General features: G+C 39.8%; 1 protein-coding gene across 5 annotated transcripts in view; it reads right to left on the minus strand.

Annotated features, from left to right (window-relative positions):
* Positions 1 to 2,942: 2,942 nt before the first annotated feature.
* The window catches only part of ADGRG6 (adhesion G protein-coupled receptor G6), a 150,529-nt gene continuing 134,295 nt past the window's right edge, over positions 2,943 to 19,176 (minus strand). For 3 of the 5 annotated variants that reach the window (XM_077351169.1, XM_077351168.1, XM_077351174.1), the window contains 2 exons: positions 18,442 to 18,594; positions 2,943 to 7,492 (listed from right to left, as the gene is read on the minus strand). In XM_077351169.1, coding sequence (XP_077207284.1) covers positions 7,314 to 7,492; positions 18,442 to 18,594 — 332 coding nt within the window. In that variant the 3' untranslated portion in view covers positions 2,943 to 7,313. Of the gene's footprint in view, positions 7,493 to 11,126; positions 11,179 to 18,441; positions 18,595 to 19,176 lie in introns of all 5 variants that reach the window. The other 2 variants (XM_077351178.1, XM_077351182.1) reach the window with 2 other exon arrangements.

The following is a 19,176-nucleotide window of genomic DNA, read 5'->3' on the forward strand; positions in this document are numbered from 1 at the left end:
TTCCCTTCTTCTTTGGACATCAAACATTGCTTTTTCCATCACCTCTTCTCAAGGTCTTGAGAAAGTGGTTTGCTGAGTGTGTTTGCAATAATTTCATCTGTAGGACAATATTCCAGCTCAACAAGGCCTTCTTCTTGCATGATTCTTACTGGTGATGCTTCACATCTATGTGTTTAGTTCCTACACTGATATTTTCTGTCTCTGCAAGGTTTATGCACTCTTTGTAGTCTTCAAAGACTTGCACTGGTTTGGGTTCCTCTATCCCAAGGTCTTGCAATATCCATTTCAGTTGTCTGCTTTCTTCTGCTTCAGATACATATTCAGATTCAGTTGAGGATACAACTACTGGTCCTTTCTTCCTGCTTCTTCAACTGACTGCTGTGCTACCATAGAAAAATACATGCCCACTGATTGACATTCTGTCTGTAGTAGCTCCTTCCTGAGATTAGCACCTTCCTGCACTGACAGGCTAAACAAGCATTTCTGAAAACAGAGACTGCTATTTAAGGAAGATTTTACATGTAGCCTTTGCAATGCATCCGAACAGCCTTAGCTGTTGACATCTTAATATTGGTCTGTTAAACCAGCAATAATAGCACCTCTTGCATGGTCATTTTTTGGCATCTCAGGTAAACTTTCTTTTTTAATATTTTTTTTTTTTCAGAAAGAGAAAGACATTACAAAAATGATATTCCATCATTTTATTTGACCATTCTGTAGGAACTGGCAAAGATTCTTTTTTCTATTTTGATGCCTATGCATATGGCCACTGTAATCATATTTTTAGCAAATATTCAAATCAGGTTTGATTTGGGCACAGAATGGCCAAAAATGGTCTCGATTGGCCACTACCATTGACCTGTATGGCCGATTCGGGGCCATCTGGATCAGCCAGATCGTGATTGGGTGTGATTCGCTGCTTCAGTAGCAGGTATTTTAAAGAGACATAGAGTGACTCTATTGCTGCTGGCTCACTTGCCTGAGCTTCTCTGGTGGAGAGGAGATAATCTCTGACTCTCAGAGCTCCCTGGCTGGCTAATGCTTCTGCTGCTGCTGCTTCCGGTGGTTCATCACTGGAGAAGACTTCAACTGGTTTGGCTTGAGTGACTTACCTTAAAACTCCCCCCCTCTTCTTTTCACTTTCACTGTTTTAAAACTCACTTTCCACCTTTAAATCACTCTTTGGGTTTCTGGGGATGGGGTTCTGTGTGTGTGGTTGTGATTCTTTTTTCTGTTTTTTGGGGGAGGGAGTTGTTTGGATTTTGTTTCGTTAAAAGCCTTTTCTTTTGGTTGGCTTGAGTTTGGTGGGTGACTTGCTGTGTGTCAGGTTGGTGTTGGTGATGTTAATGTAGTAGTCGGGTGGGGTGGGGAGATACACTGAAAGTTTGAGCCTCTAACAAGCCCCCACCCACCCCCCACCCACCCCCCAGGCCGCAGAAAAGATGGAAATGTGGAAAATCCCATTGACTTTAATGGCTGAAACGCTTTGGAGCTCTAAATCAGGTCCTTCCGAACCCCAAATGGTCTGATTTTTTAAGAATTGCTTATGCCTGATATGTTTCCATTTGTTGGTTTGGTTCCTTAACCTTATCTTTCAATTCTAAAGAAATCCAGTCTGATTACTCTGAATAATTCTGAGTTTGACTTGTTATAGGCCTAACTAAGACAAACAAAGCAAAAAGGTTGTCATTTCTTCTAAGAATGGAAGGCACTGTCTCTGATCAAAGAAAAGGTATATAGATTAGGATCCTAGATCAGCATACTAGAACCAGCCTTTCCTCTCTTCAGCTTTAAAACCACTAAAATGGCCCTCTCCACCTTAATCTGCAAGTGGAACTCCATCCACCACCAGTAGATTTACATATTTCCAAGCCCAGTAGCACCTTTAAGACCAACAAAGATTTATTCAAGGTGTGAGATTTTGGGTGCAAGCACTCTTCAGACTAAGAACTGACCATCATAACAGTAGGAATATAAAGCAAAAGTTAATCCTGTTACATTAGTATACTGTGTCACTAATTCAGTGGCCTCATGTAAATATTGAAGAAATACTGTATTTTGGGACATTGTGTGGGGCTAGTTTTAATGTTTCTGTTTTTAATGTAAACTGCCATGAGCTGGCCAGGCCAAGAGTGGCGGCATATAAGTCAAATAAAAAATAAACAAATAAATAAGAACAAAGGTGACTAAATGGAACCCTAAAGTACCTCATCAGACCAACTACTGGGAGTTCCCACATAACAAAGTATTTATTGCACATGAAAAGACTTCAGTATCTACCTCAGGCGAGGGGTTGGGATTTCTTTGTATAAACTGAGGTTATCCCCATTTCTCCACCACTGAAGCATACAGGAAAACTCATGCATATAAAAGCTTATTTTACCACAGGAGTATATGAAAGGCTCAGTTTGTACCCTATATGCCTGCACAGAGAACCATTATGCTACAGTACTGTTGGAAAGCAGATGTGACTCTGCACATACTGCATAGATTCACTAGAACTGAACAGCTACTTTCTCTCAGTCTAACCTACTTTACAGGGTTCCGGCAAGGCTAAAATGCTGCTTTGAGCTTTTACAGCAGAGTGAGACACAACTGAAATAATGCGTTTTCATGCAAAATGCATTGTGTCAACATTTTAGTTATGATACTGTGTGTGAAATCAGGTCTCATTACCATGTAACTGCAAGTGTAATTACTACAAATTAATTTTTTCTGCATCATTTTTCATATATCAATTAATAGGAGTAATACTGAGATATTATTCCCAAGAAAAACAAATTCTTACAAAATAAATTCTTTGACATTCCAGATTTAGTTTTGTACAGTTGTTTCCACAGCTCTAATAAGATAATAGACACTTAAACAGCAGACTGTTTCCCAGAATCTCCTCCTCCCCCTATTTGTGCCACACAGTTACAAAGAACGAAAGAGGAAAAGACTCATGATTAAAAAATTTAATTACTTGAAGCAATTGAAATAAATCCTTAAATATTTCTGGTTTCAACAGTATCTAAATCAGCCTCACTAATTCCTGTTCAGGAATCTGATATTACATCGCCATGTTCCTCAGAATGCTAAAACAATACAATACACAGTATACAGTTGACATTAAAAAATATACACACACAAACACACACATATAATTGAGATGAGATGATTTTTCTTCTCTCTATTGTGAAATAGATACATATAACAAAAAAACAATGGCCACTATTCAGCTAACACTTGTCAACATATTTTAACCATTAAAAATAAATACTTATATACAAGAAAGGTGATGCCAACAATAAAAGGAGCAACCTTCACTGAAAAACACGTGACAGAAGAAACAGCACTTGAAAAAAATACAACTAAAAAAGGACATTTTAAGATTACTACATGGTAGTAAAAGCAAAGGATGTTCTTAATTTAATGAAGATACAGGGAAACTACACATTAATCTGAAGGTTAATCACAGCTAAGATTGAGCCAGAAATTTTAGCATTCAACTTTTGGGTTGGATTCAGCTGGTCTTTTCACTGTCTCACCTAATACCCCTCCTAATTACACCTAGGGACGTTCAAACACCCACTGGCCTGGCTCATGTCTTTTTTATGGGTCATAAATAAGATACATATAATTTGATGATTGATCCAAACCTTCATCAATCTGTCCATGGATATTTAATGGGCTGTTTCCACTGTATCCCTTCTAAAAATACAGCACAATGCATTTGGCTTTTCCTACAACCATGGACTCTCTTGCCAGTAGAAGGCTTTTTAAGCTGCTCATGTCAACTAGCATTGTAATGATCTATTGCCAAGATCAGTGAAGTCCCAGCTCAACCCCGCCCCCCAAACTCTCTTCCCTTCTGTTATAGTTGTAATGGGAAATGTTTTGCCTGTAGTTTTCCCCTTATAACTCCACAAAGGAAGGATTAGAGGCTTTCTTTTTTTTAACAAATCTGGAACTCCAGAGGTCGTATAGTTCAGTCATTATACTGTAAATTTGCAATAATGATTACTATTTTAAAAAGAAAATATTCAAAATGCTTTCTGTTAGCACAGGTGAAAATTTCACAGCAAATGGTGGCTTGCTATATGAGTTCAGTAATAGATAAGTTCTGTTCCAAATTATATAAATCAGTCATAAATAAATGCTGCCTTTTGTTTTTTATCCAAGTAGTCCTTACTAAATATCTGTTTGGATTGGCAGTGCATATTCATTTCAGCAAACATTCATGACATTTAGCATGACCCAAGCAGACTGGATGATTGGTTCATGGCTGATTGACACCTTTGGAACACGGTAAGTTAGAATGTTAAATACATTCAATCTAAAATTTGCAGCTACCATCTCATTGGGCTTTGGTTCATGTAGATTGTCTTTTTGGCAGTGAATATGGACCTTCTCCTCCTTTTCCCCCAGCTGTAAATGGAGTGAGATCCAACCTATTGTATTTTATTAAATTATCATTATTCATTAACACTTGGTTTCCCTTCTCATCTTAACTGAAACATTTTAACTGAAAGATATGTCATAGTGAAGTCGCACCCTGAACACTATAAAGGAAAAGAGATAATCATATCAAAGTTAGTATACAAATACAAATCACCCCTTTCTATGATAAAGCTTTTTAATTCCATTAAAATCCAGCATGATTTTATGTCTTCAGAAACCAGTTAATTCATACTCAACTTGATCCACAACTCAACTGAGTTGAAACACTTTAAGTAAATTTAATTCCAATTTCATCTAATCAAGCACTGAACAGTTTGTCTGTACTTCAGTGTAACTGTCCAATTTAATTTGGCTGCCTACATAAGGAAGTTTTCATTTTAAATACATGTGATGAGGAAGAAAAATGCACTTAATTATAAGAATTAAAATATATATTGAAGACATACAGATAAATAACTTTTTCAGTACATACATGAGGGATAACACCAGCAGGCAGAACAGGATTATATGATTGACTACTTGTGGTGGGAAACAAATTTGGGTAGGAAAAAGATATAATGAACAGGAAGTATTATTTCAGGAAGGACAGTGGCATCCATCTTTTTATACGAGATCCTTCCAGTTTTCCCACACAATCTCACAATTTAGCTCTAATTTTGATTCATTTGGCCAGTTCCATTATCTAAAAGAGCCTCTTGTGGCGCAGAGTGGTAAGACAGCCATCTGAAAGCTCTGCCCATGAGGCTGGGAGTTCAATCCCAGCAGCCGGCTCAAGGTTGACTCAGCCTTCCATCCTTCCGAGGTTGGTAAAATGAGTACCCAGCTTGCTGGGGGGTAAACGGTAATGACTGGGGAAGGCACTGGCAAACCACCCCGTATTGAGTCTGCCATGAAAATGCTAGAGGGCGTCACCCCAAGGGTCAGACATGACTCGGTGCTTGCACAGGGGATACTTTTACCTTTACCTTTTATTATCTAAAAGGAAGAATATGATATACATATTTACAGTAAAAAAATATGCTTCCTTTGTAAGGTAGTGGATCTAAACATTTGTAGACATTGTAGTTCATCCTCACGGAGTAAAGTAGAAAAAAAGAATATGATGGTGATATGAGTGCTGAGCTGGGGGGGGGGAGAAACCTGGTATGTATATACCTCAGTATAAAAGACTAAGAGTCCAGTAGCACCTTAAAGACTAATAACATTTGTGGCAGGGTATGAGCCACAAGTATGCTGTAATATTATTCTTGTGCAAGGCTTGAATCCATCAGATCAGCACAATGTTTATGTGGCTCTCCTGTGATTAACTGAATAAGAGATTCAAACAGTCTGAATTCCCTCGGATGTCTGTCACCACAGAACCAATTGTGGATTTAACGAAGCACTTCAGTGCAATACTTTAAATGCAAGGTACAGAACCAAATGTGGATTTCATGCAAGTGCTTCTTGGCCCTTTCTGCACACAGTGGGTAATGCACTTTCAAAGCAGATTTTCCTGTTTTCATAGGAAAATCCAGCTGCAAAAGCATGCTGAAAGTGCATCATCAAACATGTGTGGAATATCTGAATGTGTACTGCAGATTAAACATGAATTTAATGCAGTGTTTCTTGTGTACTTCAGATTACTCCTTATTTACATTTGGAACTATCATCGAGTGAGACTGTTTATTTTGTATGTCTCACTATTTTTCACTTTTCATGGAACTCCATTTTGTATAATTATGGTGGAGTTAATGTTTTGGATAACAGTTTGTACATTTGATTATCATGTCTCAATTTGTACTCTTAGTATTGTTTTGTGGTACTGTCAATGACATTAGCAGGAAAATGACACTTACCTGCTATTGGAATTTGCCTGCTATTGTCATTCAGCATCTGAAATCACTCCCCGTTCCAATATATAGGATGGACTTCTATTCAAGCTGTATCTAAAGACATGAGCAGTGATTCTTGAAAGCTCAAACCCTGCCACAAATGTTGTTAATTTTTACGGTGCTACTGGACTCTCACTCTGTTCTACTGTGACAGAGAGTATAAAATGACTACTCATCTTGATGTAACTCTCAGTTACTTTGGTAGACCAAAGTTATTTTAGGCAATGTAATGATTGCCTGTAGTCATGGTAGCTCCACTTTAAAAAAATATTTATTATTTATCTTATACCCACCTTTCTCCCCACTGGGTAACCAGAATGGCTTTAATAATTCTCTTCACCTCTCCCTTTTCACTAAACCTCCTTTTCCAACTGAAGGGATACAACCTGTACGTGCAGATGCACTCATAAGAAGTAGTGAATGTATCTGAGTTCATACAGATTACTTGACTGACATATCTGGGTACAATTAAATTTGCACAGTGATACATGAATATAGAGCAAAGACTGAAAAGGTGCATAAGTTAACAATTATATTGTACTTTGTGTATAGTTGAAGGTATGTTGAGTTCATATCAGTGGACCTTCCCACTAATTTCAGTAGCTGGAAAGCTCAAGTTTGGAAGCATGATGGGAGATGTGTGTTCAAGTGTAACTCTAGTCTTAACATACATGAGCAACCCATACAGTATGCTCTATGTATGGCAATGACACCAATATGATAAAAATATATAAATATACTGTCACATGGAAGAAATCTTACAATTGTACTGATGTCTCAGCATTAATACTGTGATAACAGAGAAAAGTAATTAGATTATTTGTTTCCATAACCAGGGTGGGAGAGGGAGAACCTTTTCAGTAAGGAGTTGCAAACAAATGATGATAAATGGTTAAAACACAATATAGTCCTAGTATTTATTTCCTTATTTAGTCACCAAGTCCTTCACCGTTGTGATTTCACAGCCTCAGTTGCATATCCTTGCTCCAATTGTTCTCAGAACTTTGTGCTGTGGCTCAAAGTGTCTGACATAATAATATTTTTATAGAAGTTGTCCGAGTGAGTACTGCAATACCCCTTCACTTTGTCAATAACGTGGTGAACAGGGATAATTGATGTCTGCTCTGATTCCACTTGGGTATATTTTAACGAAGGCTTGTCAAGAAAAATATTGTCTAACAAAAAAGAAAAGAAATGTGGTCAGGCATTTAAAAAATTCATTATTGCTAAGTTGCTCATCTATAGGTAACATTTCTGTTCTCGCACAGTAAATATAACTGTTAACCTTATTTTTTTTGTTTGCTTAACACTCTGCTCCATAATCCAGCCTTGTCCAATGTGTATTGCAGCATGCATTAATTTTATCTTTCAGTCACCGGCCAATTCTTTGTCCTTATTTCCACAAGGATTTTCTATATACTATATTCAAATATATGGACTGAATAAATAGTACTGTACTGTATAATTCTGCAAAAATGGTAGATTCAAGGGGGCCTCAAAATGTCCCCAAATATCTCTACTTTTAATATGCAGTTTCTTGCTGCTGTTCACAAGGTACCTCCATTCTCTCTCAGCTGCTGTTCTGATGCTCCTGTTCTTGTGACTGAGATCCCAAATAATTAGAGATCACATTCTAAACATGACAATAAAATTTTAGTCCAATGGCACCTTTATGACCAACAAAGATTTATTCAAAGTGTGAGCTTTCATGTGTATGCATGCTTCCACGCCTTTAATAAATCTTTGTTGGTCATAAAGGTGCCATTGGACTCAAGTTTTGTTGTGCTACTTCAGACCAACACATCTATCCATTTAAATCTAAACCTGATAATGTCATAGGACCACACAGCTGATCATATCTATGTATCAAAATTCCAAAGCAAGTTCAGAATGAGAGTTTTGACTTAACTATGAACTGGCGCTGTGGTGCTGTAGCATAGCCAATCAGATATGTGATAGTACTACCAAGCCAATTCAAACAAGGACCAAAGCCATCACTCTGAATGGAGCCCAAGAAGGTGACTGCATGATAAGTACATTTTAATGTCTTGTCAATTAGTGAAAGTATTTGCAAACATCCTCCAGATTTCAACTCAGCAGTAATCTTTCATAGGACTTTTTCTTGCATGTTGCAATATATCCCAATGAGATTTGGCCTAGAAGATGTTTCCAGTAGAGAATACCAATGCCCATTCTTTCTTATGCCATTCATGGAATTAGAGTTGGGGTGGAATGCCACTTTGCTATTTCAAAAGGACAGTTTTTAATTGACCTGGCCAGGAAGCAAGTACCTGGAATGTGTGTGTGTGTGGGGGGGGGGAGCTTCTTCCTAGAATTCCTAAGACAGGAGCTTCCTGGGGGATGAGACAGGAAAGTATATATGAGGCTGACGAGAACAGAAAACTCTATCTCTATTTTGTCAGCTGATCATCTGGAAAGGCTTAACCTGTATTTCTAGTTTCTTTGTACCTCCACTGAAATTACTGAAAAAATTCAGCAGACGCAGCTACACATCTGAAGGTGAAATGTCATGTTAAAAGAGATGCAAGACTGCCACCAAAAATGGCACCCCCTGTGCTCTCCCATAACATGGATCGCTATTTACCCTTTGTTGTGACATGACATTATTGTATTTTCAATTATATCAGTGAAACTTCCCACTCATTGTTGATGCAGCATAATCTTCAATTAAAACTAGTCAGAGACATTTTATTAAATTCATGAGAACCCCGACATCCTTGTTGCACACTGGACAGTATTATCATGGTTCACAGAGGAATTAGGCTAGAATTGAAGTCCACAAATACCTTGCCTGATTTAGTATGGCCATTAGGTGGCAGTCAAGTGTTGACCAATTAGTATCACAATTAAGCACATTGCATCTGCTTATAACCATGTAGAAAATTAAAACTGAATTTAGTTATCAAATCCAACTTCTGTAATGCATGATACTGTAAGAGAATTCCATTGCTTTATTGCTGAAAACTATAAAAATGTATATTTCAAATAACATGCTCAGTTCTGTTTGCTAACACAAGCATTAATGTTGGCAACCTCCAGGTAGGACTGGAGATCTCCCAGAATTACAACTGTTTTCCAGTCTACAGAGATCAGTTATCCCAGAGAAACTGGAGGCTTTGGAGGGCAGACTCTACAGCATTATACTCTGCTGAAGTCCCTCCTTGCCTCTCCGGGATCTGCCCCCAAACCTTCCCAGCCTGGAGCTGGCAATCCTAACAAGCATGGTTTTATATGAAACTTTTTGTAATATCTCACTAGCAAAAACAAAAATAAAAGGCTGGTTTCACAAGAAGAATTTATCATAAACTTGAAAGCAGATTATAACACTGGAACTGTTTATGAACTGCAAGTGACAAAAAATAAGTTGCACAGAGCAAAAATTTAGTTTCATTGAAAAAAGAGCAAAGCATGCTTAAGCACATCAGAATGATGATTTTTAAAAAGCAGGTAGAAATGCCAAATGATTCATAGCAGACAACATGTTGACCCCAGCAAACATTCAAATATTGCATGATTTTTCATTTCAGCTTGTTTTCTGAATTTTATCCACTGAATTCTGAAAAAGCTGTGGCATTTCATGTTTGTGATCCCATTTGATGTAAGGCAATGCAAATATAACAGGAGTCCAGTGTCACCTTAAAGAACAGTAGCATTTATTCCAGCATGAGCTTCTGTCAATCAGAGCTCATGAAAGCCCATGCTGAAATAAACATTAGTCTTTAAGATCTAACTGGATGTCTGTTTTACTTTGCTACAGTAGGCTAACAATGGCTACCCTCTGGAATTATGTGAATATAGCTATTGCCTTTAGTGACCTATATTTACCTGCTGCACTTGAGATAGCAAAACTGTGTCACATTGTATAGAGCAAACATATAGGAAGTGTTTTGTTCATCCTTGTGTTCCACATTCAGTACATATTGGACTAAATTGTATGCTGGAGAATGTTGTGGGCTGCATCCCATTAAAAAGGCTCATTTAAGAAATCAGCAAAGCATATCTTCCCTATTTTGTCCTACTTCAAGTAGCCCCTCAAATCCTCCAGTTAAGGTCATATGCAAGAATGCTCCCCTCTCCCTCTGCTGCCAGTCATCTGATAGATGGATGTTTTGTCCCTTGGCAGAGGATTTTGGGAGCATGTGGGAGCAAACTGGGAAAGGGCATGGTGGGAATGATACGCTCTGTCAACTCTCTCTACACACCTTTTCACAGGTTTCACTCCAATTTTCTGCTGCAAAAAAAATGCTAGAAATTAATATAATCCTAAATTAGAGTTACCCTTCTAAGCCCATTGACTTTAACAGATTTAGAAGACGTAACTCTGTTTAAGCTGCAATGTAATAGTATAATTTGCTCTGTTTTCATAACCTATCAAAAGGTAATTTGAGTAAAAAGCTGTGAGAAAGAGTCTGACACAAAAAATGGAAGTGTGTACTAATGTTGTTCCATACATGGTACCCATAATAGAAGAGTACCTGTAGGGAATACATTCACAAGCAAATTCCACAGTCTTTCGCACTACACATTTACAGAATGAGTGGAACATAAATTGGATTCAATGATATTGAAGCACCATAGAATATCAGTCCCATGCAATATACAGCCAAACAGAGCATGAAGCGTCCTTATTTGCTGACCTACAGTCAACTGGAATTAATGACAGAGGAAATTGCAGAGAACAAAATGAAGCAGTATGTATGATTAGCAAGTCCCTTATGCCAATCAGAACTTCATGCAAGTGTCCTCATACCAACTGGAAATCATGCATTCAGCAAAAGTGATACACACTTTACCTTTACTGTTCCAACTCTGGTGAGGAAATGTTCTTAGAAGACATTATCTACACCATAAACATATGAGTCTCTTAGTCAATTCCTGGAAACATCAAGTATTTTACAAACTGCTATACAGTCTATTAAAATGCAGTAAAATGTTATAACAAAGTCCCCAGTTGGATTCACATGGACTGAGATAATTTTAAAGGAAATTGCTGTTATAAGATATTTAACAATTCTAGGAAAAATTGAAGGTAGCTGACAAAGAGATGGATTGACTCAATAAAGGAAGCCGCAGTCCTCAGTTTGCAAGATCTGAACAAGACTGTTAATGCCATTAATTCATAGGGGTCCTGGACAACCCAGATCTCAGTAGCTAAAAATGGTCAAGTCCATGGATGGGAAACCACAAAGGAAGCCCAGGGTTGCCAGACATAGGCAGGAAATGGTGAACCACCTCTGAATGTCTTTTGCCTTGGAAACCCTATGAGGTTGCTGTAAGTTGGCTGCAACTTCATGGCACTCTCCACCACCACCATTTCGTAGGGTTTCCATGTCAGAAGTGACCTGACAGCACTTAACTCATGCACAAAAAACAAAACAAACATGGGCTAAATAAATATCCTTGCCAGCGATCAAGATTTGCTTTACATAATCAGCAATGGCACAGACCAGGAAAGCATCTCAACATATATGTTCAGACTTCAGGGCCTAAGATACCTGGCTCAGTACAATCCATCATCCAAGAAAATTAATGAAATCTGGTAGTAGGTGAATAATTCTAACTTTTTAATTTTGACACAAAGAACCATAACATGCCCTGTAACAAAATAATATCTATCCGACACAAAGGCTTAGATAGTAACATCCCTTTCCGCTTACACCATGTGCTTCCATTTCCAGAAGTAGGGGAGGCTGATTTTTGCAATTACCCCTCTCACTGTAGCTTCCACCTCAACCCATTGGTTGTTCTTTGGGGTAGATTGATCCACAGATGCACAAATTTGGAGGTCAAGAATGCAGTGTGAGTGGGGAGGCAGGAAACTTGCCATTTATCCAAGCCACAAAGAAAGAGTTCAATCAGTTACAATCCACTGTTGCTTTAAGTGTAAACAACATACTAATTATACTGACCAGATGTTCTCAGAAATAGGCACTTCACATCAGATGCCCTGTGATTATGCAGGAAAAGTTTGCAATGCAAAGAAGACCTGCTAGAATCGAATTGGAGAAAAAGGGCTCCTCCCTTACCTTCCGGAAGCATATTCTGACCTTGCAGAGCTTCCAAACTGCCCAGAATTTCATTGGGTAATAACACCATAATGTGCTTTGTGACAATAAAGCAGGCTTTCACAACCAGAGTTTCATGATGGCTCTTGGAAGGGTTTCTCAAATGGGTGGGAGTTAATTGCTTGGCAGGGGTTGAATTAGTCGCGCCAAAAAAGGACTCAACAAATACTCTTTTTTGGCATGAAAATGACCACAGCCATTTTATTATTCGAGAGTGGCATAGCCTGGAAGCGGACACACCCTCCTGTGGTCAGCCAACCACAAGGCAGCCCTTTACCCTGCAGGTCTCCATTCATGGGTCATGCCAGCTCACACGCCTGCTTTCCCAGACATCTGACCTGCAGCTTGTGGGAGGTGGCAGCTGTATGCGAACCCGCCGGGCATCTTTTGCCTCTGCTGGGTTTTGCCTGCCACCCGTAAATGCAAGCTTCTCAAGCAGGCTCCACATCCACACAGCCCTTTACGGGGGGGGGGGGCTTTTACTAGGGATGAAAATGTCCACTTCCAGCCAACCAACCACTATCTATGACAATGTTATCAATGGTGTTTCATCAGACTAGAGGGTTGTTGTCAATGGTGTTTCATCAGACTGGAGGGAGGTAAGTAGTGGGGCACCTCAGGGCTCGGTGCTTGGTCCGGTACTTTTTAACATATTTGTTAATGATCTAGATCAGGGGTAGTCAACCTGTGGTCCTCCAGATGTCCATGGACTACAATTCCCATGAGCCCCTGCCAGCATTTGCTGGGAGGGGCTCATGGGAATTGTAGTCCATGGACATCTGGAGGACCGCAGGTTGACTACCCCTGATCTAGATGAAGGGGTGAAGGGACTACTCATCAAGTTTGCAGATGACACCAAATTGGGAGGACTGGTAAATACTCCGGAAGATAGAGACAGAGTTCAACGAGATCTGAACACAATGGAAAAATGGGCAAATGAGAACAAGATGCAGTTTAATAAAGATAAGTGTAAAGTTCTGCATCTGGGTCAGAAAAATGAAAAGCATACCTACTAGATGGGGGATATGGTTCTAGGTAACACTGTGTGTGAACAAGATCTTGGGGTACTTGTGGATTGTAAGCTAAACATGAGCAGGCAGTGTGATGCAGCGGTAAAAAAAGGCAAATGCCATTTTGGGCTGTATCAACAGGGGCCTCACATCACAATAACAAGATGTCATAGTCCCATTGTATACGGCACTGGTCAGACCACACCTGGAGTACTGTGTGCAGTTCTGGAGGCCTCACTTCAAGAAGGACATAGATAAAATTGAAAGGGTACAGAGGAGAGCGACGAGGATGAACTGGGGTCAAGGGACCAAGCCCTATGAAGATAGGTTGAGGGACTTGGGAATGTTCAGTCTGGAGAAAAGGAAGTTGAGAGGGGACATGATAGCCCTCTTTAAGTATTTGAAAGGTTGTCACTTGGAGGAGGGCATGATGCTGTTTCCTTTGACTGCAGAGGAAAGAACGCCTAGTAATGGGTTTAAACTACAAGTACATTGATATAGGCTAGGTATCAGGAAACAAATTTTCACAGTCAGAGTAGTTCAGCAGTGGAATAGGCTGCCTAAGGAGGTGGTGAGCTCCCCCTCACTGGCATTCTTCATGCAAAGGTTGGATACACACTTTTCTTGCATGCTCTAGGATGCTTTGGGCTGATCCTGCATTGAGCAGGGGGTTGGACTAGATGGCCTGTATGGCCCCTTCCAACTCTATGATTCTGTGATTCTGTAATAACTCCACACAAACTCCTCCTCTTTATTTATCTTTCATAAACATACAACACAACTGTTACAACCTTTTAAACACAACAATATTGAGGGAGGGTGGGTGAGCACTTCGACACTGAAGGGGAGAAGAGGCAGAACAGACTGGCTCTGCTCCCTTCTAATGGAGCACTTTTCTCTGCCACTCCCCTCTCTGCTGCTGCTTCAAGGCTGCTGCTAGGGAGGCTGGGACTTGTAGTCCCTGTTCTCCCTTTCAACGTCCTTTTCAGTGCTCCTGGACCCCGTGGCAGCAATGGCCCCTTCACTGACTCTCAGGTGCTCTTAATTTTTATATATTTTTAAACATTTGCTAAACATTTACTGGGTGATGGTCCTGTTGACCACTTCCCCTCCCCAAATGGCCAATGATGGGCCTGGAGGGGTGAGAAGGGGAGGGGCCCCAGGTAGATATGTACACAGGTATGCTTCCCAGCCATATTTTGCACAATTGTACAACTACTGGGGCTTCTCGAAGCCTGGAGAATCTTTCAGGTATTTCTCAACAGTAAAAACATTGAGAAAGGATGCAATATGGTATGTGAATTAATAAATATGTAGGGCTATTGCCTACATTACTTAGAATATGAAGCATGATCTTTTTACAAAGAAGATGACATGTAAATGTAATACAAACATTTCTATCAGCCTAACTGATCCCTTTTTAACTAAATTTGTTAAACATGTGTACTATTGATTTTTGTTTCATTAAAACACAGAATTTATCAAATATACTACCTGAAGCAATGGAAACATCAGGTAGTGGTAGCATATTTGTTAGGGAAACTTTACATTACAAATCATAAATGGTGTTTTTGTAATATATTTCCACAAAAGAAAGCATAAGATAGGAACACTAGAAATAAAATACCTATAAAAATACCTATAACCTATGAAACCTATACAATATAACCTACAAAATCTATAAAATGCCTATAACCTGTAAAACATACAAAAATTCCCATCAATCTTTTTAGAAGCACAAAAATTAAATAACAAAGACTTGGAAAATACTTAAATTTCATGATACTTAGGATTACTTTCACCAGTGTGGCGTAGTGGTTAAGAGCAGCAGACCCTAATCTGGAGAACCAGGTTTGATTCCCCACTCCTCTATTTGCAGCGATCTGGGTGACCTTGGGTTAGTCTTAGTTCTCTTAGGACTGTTCTCACAGAGCAGTTCTATTACAGCTTTCTCAGCCCCACCTACCCCACAGGGTATTTGGTGTGGGGCAAGGAAGGGAAAGATGTTTGTAAGCTGCTTTGGATATTAAAAACTAGCTCTTCTTAATATTTATTACATTTATACCTCATCACATGGATCCAAATTCTTCATAATATTTTTTTTAAAGACATAACACCCTGCATAGCACAAAAACACTGAGAAGTGAGTAATTCTGCTTGACTGGCTGGTCAACCAGGGATCATGTAATTGTCTCAAGGGACTGTAGTCTGAGTCTGACCATTGGTCCCTCTAGCTCATTATTGTCTTAGACCAGGGGTAGTCAAACTGCAGCCCTCCAGATGTCCATGGACTACAATTCCCAGGAGCCCCCTGCCAGCGATGTCCATGGACATCTGGAGGGCCGCAGTTTGACTACTGCTGTCTTAGACAAAGAAGGGTCTTTCCCTACACTTGCTGCCATAAGTATTTTGTTGGAGATACCAGAAACTGAAACTGGTATCCTCTATGTGCAAAGAAGTCACTCTTCCATGGGGTAACTGCCCATATTTGAAATGGAAGTACTTGGCTCAAAATGCTGTTTGTATTTGCAGATTTAGACACTGATTTTATTTGATCACCAGATTTCTCTGGAAGTGAAATCATCTTTTTACCTCAATGGTATCATACTTTTTAAATTCTGCATAATATATTTTATAGACATTCACACTTACACTTAACCACAATATATTACAAACTGCGGAAATAAAGTCTGCAGGCTCTCGCCAGGCACAATTATTTAGGGTGATTAGATCTTTGACTGCCCTTGAGTAAGGGCACCAAAATTTTAGAAATTGGATTTGAGCTGTAAGGCTTTAGCAAGTCACTTTGCAGACAAAGTCCTGTTGCTCTGGTGAGACCTTCCTGACACAATTGATAGTTTGTGAACTGGAAGCTGAGTGGCTATTGTGGGGGATGATGTCTGATGGCTTCAGACAGCTCTCGTTAACTGAAGTGGAGAAATTGCTAGGGTCAGTGAGGGCAACCACTTGCCCCTTAGATCCCTGCCTGTCCTGGCTGCTCAAATCAGGCGATAGGTGGATAGAAGGCTCTTTGAGGGTGATTGAGAACCTCTCCCTTACAACAGAAGAGTACCCTGAAGGGCTTAAGGAGGCAGTGGTATGTCCCCTCCTGAAGAAACCATTGCTAGACCCATGGGACCCCAACCAACTACTGCCCAGTTTTGCAGCTTGCATTCCTGGGAAAGGTAGTAGAGCGGGACGTGGCAGACCAGCTCCTGCCATTTTTGGAGGAAACTTCATTCCTAGATCCATACCAGTCTAGCTTCCTAGATCCATACCAGTCTGCGCTGGTTGCCTTAATGGATATCTGGTGGCTGCATTGGATGTAGTCAACCATGAGTTGTTGGCCCACTGCCTCACTGTGATCAGGGTCAGGGGACCATGCTGGAATGGCTGGCCTCCTTTCTTTGGAATTGGACACTGTGGGGGAAGAGTTGTCGGACTCCTTAGCACTCCTGTGTGGGGTTCCACAGGGGCGATACTCTCCCCCACACTTTTCAACATCTATATGTACCCTCTAGCCCAGCTGGTCTGGAGCTTTGGGCTGGGCTGACACCAACATGCAGATGACACCCAGCTCTACTTTCTGATGGATGGCTATCCTGACTCTTCCCCTCCCCGCATACATTTGCCAGTTCTTTGGAAGCTCTGACTGGATGGCTCAGGCAGAGCTATCTGAAACTTGACGGCTGGGTAGGAAGGGACAGGATCAGGCAGCACACCTCCCATGCCTGGATGGGGTACAACTAACACCTGCACCAGTAACAAGGAATTTGGGGGTGGTCTTTGATGCCTCCCTTTCTATGGAGGCTCAGATCCTATCCTTGGAACATTTAGCCAGTGATCCGTGCAATGGTCACCTCCAGATTAGACTTCTGTAATTTGCTCTACAAGGGTCTACCCTTGTCCCTAACCCGGAAATTACAACTGGTACAGAATGTGGCTGCGAGGGTCCTCATTAGAACATCTCGGAGGACCCATATCCGGCCTGTGCTGTAGCAACTGCACTGGTTGCTGGTTTGCTTCTGGATCAATTTCAAGGTTTTGGTTTTGACCTTTAAGGCTACACATGGCTTGAGTCCTGCCTACCTGAAGGACCACTTATGTGCTTATGCCAACTGCAGGGCTCTTTGCTCTACGGGTACGAATCTGCTGGTGGTCCCGGGCCCTAGTGCAATGAGCTCCCAGAAGAGCTAAGGGATGGAGCTGTCAACCTTCCACAGGGCCTGTAAGATGGAGTTCTTCTGCCAGGCATTTGGTTGAGGCTAGACCAGGAAGATAGGCTCCTACAGAACTCCCTAAAAGGTCATAATGGGCCTGAAAAGGACTCTGTCCCCTTCCTTTTACACATAGAAATGCAGCATGTAATACTTGTATTGCGTAGCAACAACCAATGAAGGAGTGCCTTGCTTAAAGCCATAGGTGCTCCTTTTATAATTTTTGCATTTTTAATCCCCCACCTATGTACTTCTTTCAACTTCATATTTTTTTGGAAACCTGGAGCCCTTTTCAGGTTTGTAGAAAGACCTGTCTTGCCTTTTCACAGCTCCAGTCAGTACGTTTAAGTATCAAAAGATTTCTGTGTGTTGCTATTAGAATATAAGATGTTTATGAATATAAGATTGCTTTGTTAATTGATTTACTATTCTCATTTGAATTAAGCAAACTTTAAAACTGACAAAGCAAGCTGCCCTAAGCCAGCATTTTCAATTGGTGCATGTATATTCAAATATAGTTCTTCACATACATGTAAGACATAGTATTATTTTCAACCACAAATACTGAAATTATTAAATCGCCATAAATAAAAAACCTACACTGCCATTGCTATTATAAGTAATATTATATATATAATAGAATATGCTGTATAAAAATCAAATATTCCAACAAAACATTCTTCAGAAGCCAGTACTAAAAAACATCCTCTTCGTTTGTACCTGCCTGTTTGCTTGTAAGTATTCAAACCACTGGTTGAAATATCACCATATAGATATAGCAATTTTACATTTCGTAAATGCAGTCACTCACCAGAATGGCTGTTTCTTTTAAGAAAGGTATTAGATGTGGATTTAGATTTGGAAGTCAGATAAGTTGAGTTAGAACCAATGGAACTGGAAGACAAGGACTTTCCCAGATTATCTGAGCTCTTCTTAATAATGTTAGTTGCTGTTTTGCTCCAGTCTGAAAGGGAATGAAAACAGAAGCTTTATGACTGTATGTCAATTTAAAATAATATTCTCTGCGTGGTTTCAGGCTTCTGATACACTTGGTGAAAAGAGGACATACATTTTTTTTCATGTTTTCTATTTCTGTACCATTTGTTTAATAAACAAACAGGAGCTTGTGATCTCTAGTGAAATATGGTATTTTCAGATGTTTGGGGATATGCCTAAGATCCAGTCTTAGATGTTTCATTCTCTGTTGTTGCAGCACCAAACTCTAGGTAATTTCAGATAATACAATCACATTGTGTTGGGGGCAAAATTAACTTTACTGAGGGAAGGTACAAGCAAAGGACTATGGAAAACAAGCTGCAAAATAAACACAAAAGTTTATGTAGAAGTGGGGGGTGAAATTCACAGTTTATGAATATATATGTAGACTTTAGCCAGGTATTTTTCCTAATTTTTAAAGCCAAATTATGTTGTTAGTTCCCATTTGACAAGGGCATATTGAAGGATACTGGGACTACTGTTTTAAAAATTCCAAGATCCTTTATTCCTCTGACTCATAAGCCACTCTTCCTTCTTTGCCAGAATTCAC

Source organism: Paroedura picta, chromosome 1, assembly GCF_049243985.1.
Source record: "Paroedura picta isolate Pp20150507F chromosome 1, Ppicta_v3.0, whole genome shotgun sequence".
Classification (NCBI taxonomy): domain Eukaryota; kingdom Metazoa; phylum Chordata; class Lepidosauria; order Squamata; family Gekkonidae; genus Paroedura; species Paroedura picta.